Genomic DNA, 12809 nt, shown 5'->3' with positions numbered 1-12809 from the left:
ACTTTCATGCAGTTGTATTAAAAATGTAACAATCAAGTTATCACATTCCTTCATTATTTACTTACTTAAATACAAATTATTATCATAGTAGATAGATAGTAAAATATCACCAGTGTACAGAAATAAAACTATGTTTGAATGCATGTCTACTTGAGAGGCAGGTGTTGTTTATGAAATACAATATAATACATTACTTTTCTTTGAACTGACTAATGGTTTCTCACCTACACAGATTGGACTTACATAATATAAGTGCCTCTGTATGTTTGAACTGACTAATGGTTTTTCACCTTAGACACAGATTGGACTTACATAATATAAGTGCCTCTGTATGTTTGAACTGACTAATGGTTTTTCACCTTAGACACAGATTGGACTTACATAATATAAGTGCCTCAGTATCTTCTCACCTACCCAGTTGGTGCCTCGGAAAAAGAAGTCTGACATTTCTGCCTTATTTGTTCAAAACTCTTATTGTTACTTTCTTCAAGAAAACTTTAATCCATTCTTGGGTTGATCAAGATGAAAAAGTCATTTTTTTAGTAGTTTCCATGCCAATATTTTAAAGAGAAGTCCAAATGATCTTACTTTAGTATCCAAAAAGGCAACCAAAGGGCATTCTAATTATACCTTCATAGATATACCTATCAGAGATATTGTTGTTTTCTCGAAATAAATTAAAATTTATGTCTTTAAAACCAAAAACTACAACACTTCAATACACTGCCATAAGTTCGTCAGTTTCTTCATCCCGACATTTTGAATGTTGCAACTCTCGTCTGATTTCTGGTGTTATTTGTCCATGTGTCTGATTTCTAAGTAAGTCCAAGAGGGCCTCTTTTTGTTCACTTGATATATCTTCTTTGTATCTCTGTACAAACGTTAACAATGACTGATGCCACAGTACTGGAAGAGTTCTCTTGTCATGAAGAAATCTGTAATGTCAGAAAACATACAATTATAACACCAGCATATTTAGTGATTTATGGACTGTTATATAATCAAAGTAAAAGGTCTCCCATTAGTGTAATTTTATCAGTGAAGTCTTTAGAATTACATTGGATCATTCTTTTTCTATATTTCAGCCAGATAACTTTCACCCAAATTGTTATCCTCATCTCAACTGGGCATTTAAGTATATGTTCGACATGGTTCTAATTAAAACAATGTATGTCTTTAAAACCAAATCAAAAGTTACACAATAACCACAAATTTAAATACACAACTTTTGAAAACAGGATGCAGAGATAATTTACCTCTGCTTTTTTCTGTGACAAAAGACACTCCTTGAAAATGAACTTTTGCCATGAGCATGATCATAGACCCTCAACCCACTGGTGGAGGGTCTATGTCGTGATCAGAGGAGTTCATGAGAGGCATCTCATTACTACCTAACGTTAAGAAATGAAAAACAACAGCATCCACAACTCTGACTGTGATGGCATACTTCTTATCATGTAGAAAGACTTACATTTTGCTTGCTTGCTACCTAATAGTACCAACAGAAATAAAGAACAACAGCTTCCATAACTCTGACGTTGAGGGCATAATTAACTAATGAAAAACAACAGCATTCATAATTCTGACTGTGGGGGCATCAAGTAACAGCAATTGTAGGCTAGTTTAGGATAAAAGCCATTAGTGATCCACAGCACTGGAGATGTGACTGCACTAGCTCTTGTATATTATGAGAGTTAGCACAGTACACAGATCCAGCACTGTTGACAGGTTAGCTAACAGTTATCATCCTGAACTCACCCTGCATCTCACTCAGTACCTACCAGTACCTTAAGAAATGAAAAACAACAGCACCCACAACTCTGACTGTGAGGGCATACTTCCTATCAGTAACCCTTCTAAAATAATACCTACCTTAAGAAATGAAAAACAACAGCATCCACAACTCTGAATGGGAGGGCATACTTCTTATCAAGTATCAATCTGATGAAAATACTGTTAGCGCCATTGTAATCCATTTCAGCAATCTTCAACAAAGCAGCACTAGCATGTAAGACTGGTATTGATGACTTGGTAATAATACTACCAATAATTACCGCCTCTCGTAATGTACAATTACCACACTAGAAAACACAAAAATGTAAACATGTAAGTTTTGAAGCAATCATTTGATGTTGAATCATATTTTATGAAAATAAAATTATTCCCCAAAAATCTGCATGTAAACCATGAATCCTGATTATGTTGTTTTCAAGTTGAACTGTCATCCACACTGTGACAGAGATGCAGGGTAGACATTAAGACTCATCTTTTTTGAAAGGCCATTTTAAACAACCCTACTCGGTTACTTGTTCAGTCTTTCGGCATTACTTGGCACTAAATTCAGTAGACTGTAAGATATATCGTGCTGCTCTGCCCTCACTGGGGTTGACCAGTGTGTGAGGGTGCCCTGTCACAGCATACATCGTGTCACTCTGCCTTCACTGGGGTTGACCAATGTGTGAGGGCACCTTGTCACAGCATGCATCATGTCACTCTACCCTCACTGGGGTTGACCAATGTGTGAGGGTGCCTTGTCACAGCATGCATCATGTCACTCTACCCTCACTGGGGTTGACCAATGTGTGAGGGTGCCCTGTCACATCATGCCTTACAGACTATAGATTCAGGTACTTTAATGTTTTTGATTGATTGATTCCAAAGAAATACAAGTGTAAGTGTAAGTAATTCAATAACAGTACTGGGAAATTTGCACACAGAAATTGTTCTTATTATGCAAAATTGACCATTACTGTTTTTTTTTTAGAAATCAATGCATGGAACCAGCTACGTCTCTTAGGAGTGGCAAGTGCCTTAGACTGTTGTAGCATGGAGTGGTAAGTACCTTAGACTATCGTAGTCTGGAGTGGTAAGTAGCTTAGACTATCATAGTCTGGAGTGGTAAGTACCTTAGACTATCATAGTCTGGAGTGGTAAGTACCTTAGACTATCGTAGTCTGGAGTGGTAAGTACCTTAGACTATCGTAGTCTGGAGTGGTAAGTACCTTAGACTATTGTAGTCTGCAGTGGTAAGTACCTTAGACTATTGTAGTCTGGAGTGGTAAGTAGCTTAGACTATCGTAGTCTAGAGTGGTAAGTACCTTAGACTATCGTAGTCTGGAGTGGTAAGTAGCTTAGACTATCGTAGACTGGAGTGGTAAGTAGCTTGTAAGTAATGTCTACTGAATGAACTATGTGAAATAAACAAATACTGTCCTCTGTGTTATACATCTACTGAATGAATTAAGTGAAATAAATGAATTCTGCCCTGTGTGATATGTAATGTCTACTGAATGAACTACGTGAAATAAATGAATTCTGCCCTCTGTGATATGTAACGTCTACTGAATGAACTACGTGAAATAAACGAATTCTGCCCTCTGTGATATACAATGGAATGAACTATGTGAAATAAACAAATACTGCCCTCTGTGATACACAATGGAATGAACTACGTGAAATAAACGAATACTGCCCTCTGTGATACACAATGGAATGAACTATGTGAAATAAACAAATACTGTCCTCTGTGTTATACAATGGTTTATAATAATTCTTACCTCACAAAGTGGAAGAATAATTCCTTTGAAAAAAGCAGCAGGTTTGAATAGTGATTTCTTCAATGCCTACAGACACAAACACAGATAACTATGAACACTTTGTATTTGAATAGTAATTTCTTCAATGCCTACAGACACAAACACAGATAACTATGAACACTTTGTATTTGAATAGTAATTTCTTCAATGCCTACAGACACAAACACAGATAACTATGAACACTTTGTATTTGAATAGTAATTTCTTCAATGCCTACAGACACAAACACAGATAACTATGAACACTTTGTATTTGAATAGTAATTTCTTCAATGCCTACAGACACAAACACAGATAACTATGAACACTTTGTATTTGAATAGTAATTTCTTCAATGCCTACAGACACAAACACATATAACTATGAACACTTTGTATTTGAATAGTAATTTCTTCAATGCCTAATTTTTACGACAATTTGATCAAATGAATATTTTTGAAATCTTGGTATCTTTGACACAAAATCTGTGAGAAAAATTAAAATCACATGATCTTGAAAGTTTTGGAGGAAAGACATCCACTTACCATATAAAGGTGAAAGTTTAGTTTTTTATACTCAACAATATCATCTCTTATTCTTGGAAACAGCACTAAATTGAAAAATCTGAAAATGAGAAGACATTGCGATAAATAGAAATAGTGCTTTTTAAATACCATGACTACATATATTGTTTATTCACTAACATTAAACATGGGTGATTTCTTGGCATTCAGGATATAATTATGTTTTTGTCTGTTTCAGGGGATAATATTGTAGCTAGACTATCAAAGACTTCAGGTGACAAGTCAAACAGGGGATTAGTTTGACATGTGATAACAGATTTTGGCAAGAAAATAAATTTCATCCCATGATTTTTGACTTTCCCCTTCAAACTATCCAGCACATTTTCAGCTCAGCACTTTGTCAAAACTTTTCAATCATTCACTATGTCAAATATCATTGATGAGATTGTTCTAGTCTAGACATGTATTACCTTTGTGCCATTTTAGCGTTAAGATTACTGGAAAATATTCTTGTTGCTTGGTACATGGCTGCAGCACTCCAAGTATCTGGCTCTGTGATGTATAAAATCTGAAACCATAACAGCAAAGTTTGAGTCACTCTTTATGACGAAATCCAAGGGTCAAATCAGTGATTTTTACTACTGTTGTAGAGGCTGAGTAACACATACTATACCACATACAAGCCAAGTTATTGTCTTTGAACAGAAAATAAGGATTATATACCCTTGTCATTCAATGTCATGACAACCTATGTTTACATCATTGGTTCTGTAATGCTTAAAATATTCAAGTCGCCATTATTCTTCCTTCACCCTGAATATAGTTGTACCCAAAGAATTCTGTCACTATGCTTGTCTAGCAACTCATAGTGGCAAGGCCCCTTAGGTCACTCATATTTTCCTTGACTAACACTTCAATAGCCATTGTTATGACTTCATCATCAAAAAACAAAACAAAAACAACAACAACAACAACAACAACAACAACAAGTTGTAGCCAGTAAACAATATATCACTTAGGCATTGTTATGACTTCATCAACAAGTCGTAGCCAGTAAACAGTATATCAATTAGCCATTGTTATGACCTCTGTTTGACCTGCATCCAGCCATTCCTGGAGGACAGATATATGAACATTTGCCTTACCTGTTCCCAATTCCGTAAATTAGGAATTATTTTAAAAGCTTTAGGTAACTGTCCACTTCTGTATTTGGCCAAGACTTGGCCAACTCCCTTGTAAACCTTAATAACTCTGTCATCTAGTTGCTGCATTGGGAAACTTGTATCTGTCAAAGTAACACATTATTGTAATGTAACCAAAAGTATGTTAAGTCATAGACAGTGAAGGGGACTACTGGTACGGATTCAAAGAGAAACGACACACTATGGATGTAAGGACTGCGCCAACTGTAATAACTCACCTCTTCAGGAGGATAATGACATCATAGGTTTGACTGAAACTGTTGGACTTGATCTAAGCTATGGGATGACTGGTGAGACAACTCACTCAAAAATCATCTGACAGTAAAGTGACCATTCTAGTCTTTACCTGACATTTGAGTTGCAACCTCAGTTTGTTTCTCACGTAACTTTTCCATGATAATGTCTGCCAACGTTCTTCTTGCTGGTGCATTAGTATCCATAAACATTTCTAGAGCTATTTCGTCATCTTCATCCACTTCCTGGTTACAAATATATCCAAACAAAATTGTTTCAATACATGTTGTACAAGTCTGAATCTTGTAGTATTCACTGATACTGTAAATTTATCTGTTGTAATTTTGTACTGTCAAATAAACATCCGACTCCATCCAACGGCAAAACATATTACATGTATATGAAAGTCCAAGCAATAAACATTCTACAATTTTAATTACCATTATCTCCCACCACTGAAAATCTATTTATCATGCACTTAAACTGACTGACACTTCAACTACGCAGCAAGCAACTCAAACTGATTGACATTTCAATTAACCAGTCAACAAGTTACTCAAATTGATGTACACATCAACTAACCAATCAACAAATCAATAAAATTCATTGACACTTTATCTAACCAATCAACAAGTCTCCCATCACTTAAAATTTATCAACTGGCTAATGTCCAGGTAACTACGATAATTATTCTACATCGTGCTGTTCAGCCCTACCAGGCTTCTAAACCTATGCTAGTGTTCTCCCCACTATAGTGAAAGCACGATGCAAACACCGTCCTTGCCATCTAGGCCAACATGCTTGGCAGGTTTCTACTGTGCTTCAAAAGTATTGTACCATCCTTAAACTTAGTACTCTTTGAATGACAAAATCATAATAATATTTTCACATGAAGAGAAATAATCCTCAATGTACATGTGTGTATGTGTTAAAATAAACATGCCAGAGAGTTTGTTCCAATGTTGAAGATATTATATGCAGATCACTTTGCAAACCAATATGCAAATTACCATGTTATTTATATTTACATTAATATGTAAATTAACCACCATCCTATCAATCTATCCCAGGGAGAACACTGGGAGTGAATAGCTAACAGCGTGGTACAAATATCGTTACTTACAAACTTAAGACCCATGGTTTTAAAATGATGTTCTAAACAAAACATATCTCTAAATGGTACAAACAAATTAGTAAAGGAATACTAGTTACAAAATTTTCCCCCAAAATATAATTCGCCTTTACTTACAATATGTTCATAGAAGTCATGCTCTCTACCAGGAAACTCTTCATCATCGTCATCTGAAACATCATCCTCATCATCTTTTGGTGGACCAAGACTGGTTGTTTTTGATCTTGCACCTGAACTTGAACTGCAACAAATAATAATTATATTGCACAAATGTAACAATTGTCATCCTTGGTACACACACATACGTGTATATTGCGCTATAATAATAATAATAATGTTGGTTTCTTATATAGCGCTTTCCCACTCCGTGCTCAAAGCGCTTTACAATTATTATCCCTGGCTCGGATCAGAACAGCACAACGGCCCTTTAGTCTTCCTCAACTCCCTGGGGAGCATACAATCCATTGCAGCCATTTTAAGCGCATAGGATTAAAGCCTTCACATTGCAACCTACATCCTACCAGGTCCCCAGTTATACAGCTGGGTTGACTGAGGCACAGTCGTGGTTCAAATCTTGCCCAAGGACTTTAGCCACTCAGAAACAAACAGCAGGCAGCGACGGGGCTCGAACCTGCAACCTGTAGATTCCAAGCCGGTCACGCTAACCATTCACCCATCATGACTCCACTAAACAATAGACATAATTTTAAGAAAAACTTAAAGCAGTATCTTCTGAGGGAATAACCTTTATCTGTTGTCTCTTTCAATTTGCCACTGTAATTTTATTTCTGTATATTAGAACTTGTGCTTGTTACCTGTTCTTATTTTACTATTTTTTTCCGTTACGTTTATAAGCTTCCATTTAATTTTGCCACCAACACTTCTCCTTATTTACTAAGAATTGTATTTTTGTTGTTATTGTGAAACTCGTACCAGCCCAAATTTGTATTTATTATCTACATGTACGGTCCATGGACATTGATTAGTTCCTACGAACTATTTCCATGGCCCTCACCAGAAATGTTTTATCCATTGCTTTCAGAGTTTGTGTATATATTTTTCTCTTCTGGTGGAATAAATTTCAATTCAATTCAATTCAATATAACCTCAACTACCCAGGAAGATGGAGTCCATTGCAGCCACTGTCAAGATCTAAATTTTAATGTAATATCAGGTTGTCTTCAACCATTGTACTTTGGGGTAAGACTTTCTTTTCTACCCCTTCTGAAAACTACTGAACAAGAAAGACTACAGTTATGAATTTCTAAAGGAGCTAAACCCTAGTTACCATAGTACCAAAGATAGACATTTGTTGCTTTTGAGTTAGTTGCTAGTATTTAGCTAGGTTTGTGTATCTTATTAATTGAGTGACTGGTGTACATTAGAAACAAAGTCTTTCCTGATTTTGCACTCAATACATTAAACAATATCTACTTACTACTCTGGCACTCAACACATTAAACAATATCTACTTACTACTCCGGCAATCAAGGTTTTGGTTCACTAAATTAGACAGAAACTAAAGCAACTGTCGTTAGATGTGGTAAATTACAAAAGTGTCAAAGTGGGTGGTAGCTGTGCCTCAATCGTACAAATCTAATCACTCTCTGATCAAGGTAGTGTAAACAGTGGAAGTCTCCAAAAATGTACTCTGCAGGATTATGGAAGTCATCACACATGCTACCCTAAAGTGAGTACAATTAAACCAATGTCTACTATTCAATACTTTATATCAACATGTTGCATATATAGTTTCAGGTTGTGTTCATTCTAGTAAACAAAGACCTCAATTGCCAGAATAGTAGGTTCACAGTTTCTTATTAAACAGTGCCTGTTACCACAATCACTTTCAGTTACTGTACACTGAATAGTCAACAATACATACTTTAAAATAGGATGTACATAGAATAAATGTTTATGATTCATAAAAAAGTTTCTATGGTAACATAAAACGCACAATGAATGGTTACAATGCAACATTTGCTAATTTCATTTCATAATCAATTTATCTCAACACAGACCACCTTGGTGGAGGGTCTATGGTCTCACTAACCTTGCACCATGCTCTGTTTCTAGTTCTTCCTGTTGTTGTCTTGCTTGTTCCAATATTTTTCTTGACAGTTTCTCATCAACAAACTGAAAAACAAAATGACAATGAATGAATATGGGAATCTAAAACAAGCCACTTTCAGTTATCTACAGCACTATACTACGTGTAAGGGGTGCTAGAAATAACTAATGGTTTGTCAACGGTTACATTGTTGAAATTTTTACGATGACCTTTATTGTAAAACACGTTCCAATCAAATAATAGCAGTTGCTTGATCTTGAGTAGCAGCCTACTTTTCAACAATGATTTCTGGGAATTTTATTCTTTTTCGTCGTCGTCGTCGTCGCCGTCGTTGTTGTGGGTTTTTTTCGAGTTCAATATATATTTGAGGAATGATATAGTCTTATATTTATTTACACTATAGTCGTATTGGGGTCCATTCCTGTGAATTTCATACTGGGTATGATACCGGAAGTACTTACAGACTGAATCAATGATACAAGATATAAACACGGTGTGTTTTCGAGAACTTATGAGTTCAATCGAGCCACAATAACTCATGAAATATTGCTGCAGACAACGTGCCTAATTTAGTCGACGTAAATTTTCATCGAAGTCTGATCATACCTCCATACGGGAATAGCCTGTAAGTAACTTAGCCGTAATGTAGATACACGGCCATGTCACAAAATGTCCTATGTCACTCACCGTTTCATCTTCATCCTGTCGATTTCTAACTTTTGATCTCTGACTTTCTCGTACCGATCTATCGTCTAACATTTGCTCAGCGAGTGGTACGTTTCTATCGACACGGTCACCCTCTTTTCGGGACATTTTCGAACGTTTTGACTTGCCCATTTCAAAATGTGTATTGCGCACCCACACGTGTGTGACCTTTCAACCCATACTAAATATCGCGAGAGGTATTCCAACGCGAGACTTCAGATGCCAAAATGATTCGAGCATAGGGGCGCGTATTATTTCTTAGACTGTTGTGCATGGTGTTCCTTGTCTACCAGCTAAATATCACAACCTTTTGACTTGCATATATTTCCCCTACCTTTATGGAAAGATCACTATACAGCGTGTATTGATACGTTTATAGTAGCTGGATTCGTGTGATATTTTAAAACAACTGAGGGTCTAAACGTGCCCGTATGGATTTGAGGAAACACTTTAATTGCGAAAAATAATATCTGATATATTCTAACTTTTAGTTTTGCTGTAACATGAATCATCCTTCCAAAGTCACATGATATCTTCGGTCAATGCAAACATCACAGTGATTCGCCAAGTTACAACGAATGAGCATAAATGTATGAGTAACCATGGTAACTGTTACAGTATTGTTCACATACATCCTTCCTCATTGTTTGTAACTTGATGAATCACATATGTTTACATTTCAGTTACTAAGTTCACTGGTTGCTTCAAAGATGGAGACTGTAATTTGCTATTTAAACTTTTTATTTGTACATGTATCAATGTTGTGCAGCTTGTATGGATTTAATGAGAAATCATCTAACACACACACACACACACACACACACACAGACAGATGCACACACACAGACCGAGAGACAGACAGACAGACACACACACACACACACAGACAGGCAGGCAGACAGACAGACAGACAGACACAGAGACACAGATTTGAACACATCACTTTGTTTAATCTTCCTTTTATGTACAGCACAACTTCAATTAATGGAGTGAAGGCTCTGTTGAAAGTCTAGGGTTTATTTATGACAAGATACACTGTACACTATTAGAAAGGATCTATAAAATAACCAACAACAAAATTACATAATTATACTCTCATTGTTTTTAATAAACCGTCATAACTATCTGTAAAACTAAAAAATCAACTATGATATAAATGATTGTGATCAAAAGTATGTGATGTGATTATGTTTTATTACTAAATATCTGTAATTTAATATTACTTCAAAATTATGAATTTATCTGAAATTCTATATCATATTGTAACAATTTCATAGCTGGGGCAGATTTCCACCTCACTACATGTACAAATATGAATGCAAGGACTTTTGTCAAAAAGTTTCTCCAATTCAATTTAGCTTGATTTTCAAATAGGACTGTCAAGAGCACACTTTTGAGTTTCTATGAAGGCATCGTTGATTTGTGATTGTCATGGAAGTATTCACTTTTCGATTAATGAAAAGATATGTCATAAACTTTTGTCAAATCTGATTGGAAGTATCGTAACATGCATATCATTTTGAATAATTACCATATAATTACCTTCAACATGTGGTATTGTACAATAAGTTTCTTATAATGGAAGGTACAGCAAATCTGATAGTAAGTACCATGTCAGTACTACAGTCGAATTGCCTGTTTTTCCAGAAAGTTATGTTCTTAAAAATGAATATAACTTGCTGTAGATATAACAATTTCTGTGATAAAATTGACAGTAAATTCTTGCTCTTTGTTTCACATGGATTGCTGTCAATGAATAAATAGGTTTCAGCCTTTCCTGTGATATCAATATGAAGAGTTGATCCATTGAATTCAGATATAAAGAGCGCCATCTAGAGGTGCAACTCAGAGACATATATAAATAGAAATAACATTGTCATGACCAATGATATTTTGATCAGTCTGAATAGGACTCTAGAGGGCAATATTTACGAGTGAGATCTAATGCAAGAAAGGTTACCATGGTAACATCAAATCATGCACGCTTTATTAAAAGAATCTCGTTCTTTGCATGAAACTGATTGTCATTCATGTCATGGACAAATTTACTGCCAAAGTTATAGCTTCACATGCATGCATATATCTGCATATATTTGAATAAATTTGCATGTAGTATTTAACAAATTATGATAAATAAGGCTAATATGCAATGTAATATTTCTGATGATTAAAATAGTTGATGATTGAAATAGACAAATCAGAAAACAGGATGTTTTTTATATTCATTTCTCATCGTAACACCCTGAAAAAGATGGTCAATCCAGTGAAGAGTTTTACATTTTTTAAAGCAAAGTTTAGGGTAATGGAGCTTTCTATGCTAATCACACTTCAAACAATCTGTATGCTTTAGGATTGCAAATTATAAGTAATGACAAAAATACAATGTATCATTTAACAATAGTCTGTGATATCAATCTTGCCATCAGAGACATCATTTCTTTCCAAATTCAACCACAGATTTAAAATCTGACTAAACCTAAATTTATTCTAACCCTATCTTAATGCTTGTTTTGTTACCTTGGTAACAAATCTGAAGTAAATGTATGGGTCAATCTTCAAAAAACCTTTCAAGCAATGGGCCCTCTAAGCTTGCAGACCTTCTTAACAATGACTTCTTAGACTTTGCAGCAATAACCCTGTAAGATGGAGGAACATTGTAAAAATTACACCTGTGATTGCAGGACTTTAAACCAATAACCTCACTAAGTGCAAAATTTTGCAGCAATGACTCCCTAAGATTGTACAACTTTGAAGAAATGACCCCTAAGTTTGTACAACTTTAAAGAAATGACCCCTAAGTTTGTACGATTTCAAAAAAATGACCCCTAAGATTGTACTGTACGACTTTGAAGAAATGACCCCCTAAGATTGCCAAACTTTGTAACAATAGCATTATGTGTCTTCTTCTATTTGCATACCAACTACACAACAACTAATCATGTACACATATCACAAAAAGTCAATCAATGAAATATTTAAAATAATTCTCTGTTTATGCTGGCTCATAAATTCCTATGAAATATCATCAAAAAAGTTGTAAGTAATATAGATTATGTATCGTGTATTTACAGAAAATCATATAAAATTATACTTGGACTATAGTTGTTTGTGTTTTTGTAGAAAGTAAATGTGAAACTGAGAATATAAAAGTGTATTTACATTTCTATATAAATATACATAAAACTCATACATACTAATATTTTCTATTTATCATTTCAAATATATACTTTCTTTCTGCAACTGTCAACATTTCTGGCTCCTAGCATAAAATCTCTTAGGTGTTATCACTGATCAAAGATTAAGCACTCTATACTCTGAATGTCTGTTTAGTAATATGCTATAAAAATGATTATGACTTGCTAAAATA

At 35.0% G+C, this 12809-nt stretch overlaps 1 protein-coding gene across 1 annotated transcript; it reads right to left on the bottom strand.

Moving 5' to 3' along the window:
• Positions 1–12: 12 nt before the first annotated feature.
• Positions 13–9600, bottom strand: LOC144444680 (bystin-like). The gene is made up of 10 exons (XM_078134190.1): positions 9425–9600; positions 8720–8802; positions 6784–6907; positions 5647–5779; positions 5244–5383; positions 4569–4666; positions 4120–4198; positions 3558–3623; positions 1873–2081; positions 13–935 (listed from the first exon to the last, which is right to left on the bottom strand). The coding sequence occupies exons 1-10, from the start codon at positions 9572–9574 to the stop codon at positions 716–718; spliced, it is 1302 nt and encodes a 433-aa protein (XP_077990316.1). The 5' UTR covers positions 9575–9600; the 3' UTR covers positions 13–715.
• Positions 9601–12809: the final 3209 nt, after the last annotated feature.

This window comes from Glandiceps talaboti, chromosome 13 (genome assembly GCF_964340395.1).
Source record: "Glandiceps talaboti chromosome 13, keGlaTala1.1, whole genome shotgun sequence".
NCBI lineage: Eukaryota > Metazoa > Hemichordata > Enteropneusta > Spengelidae > Glandiceps > Glandiceps talaboti.
This window is presented reverse-complemented; position numbering and strand designations above follow the sequence as displayed.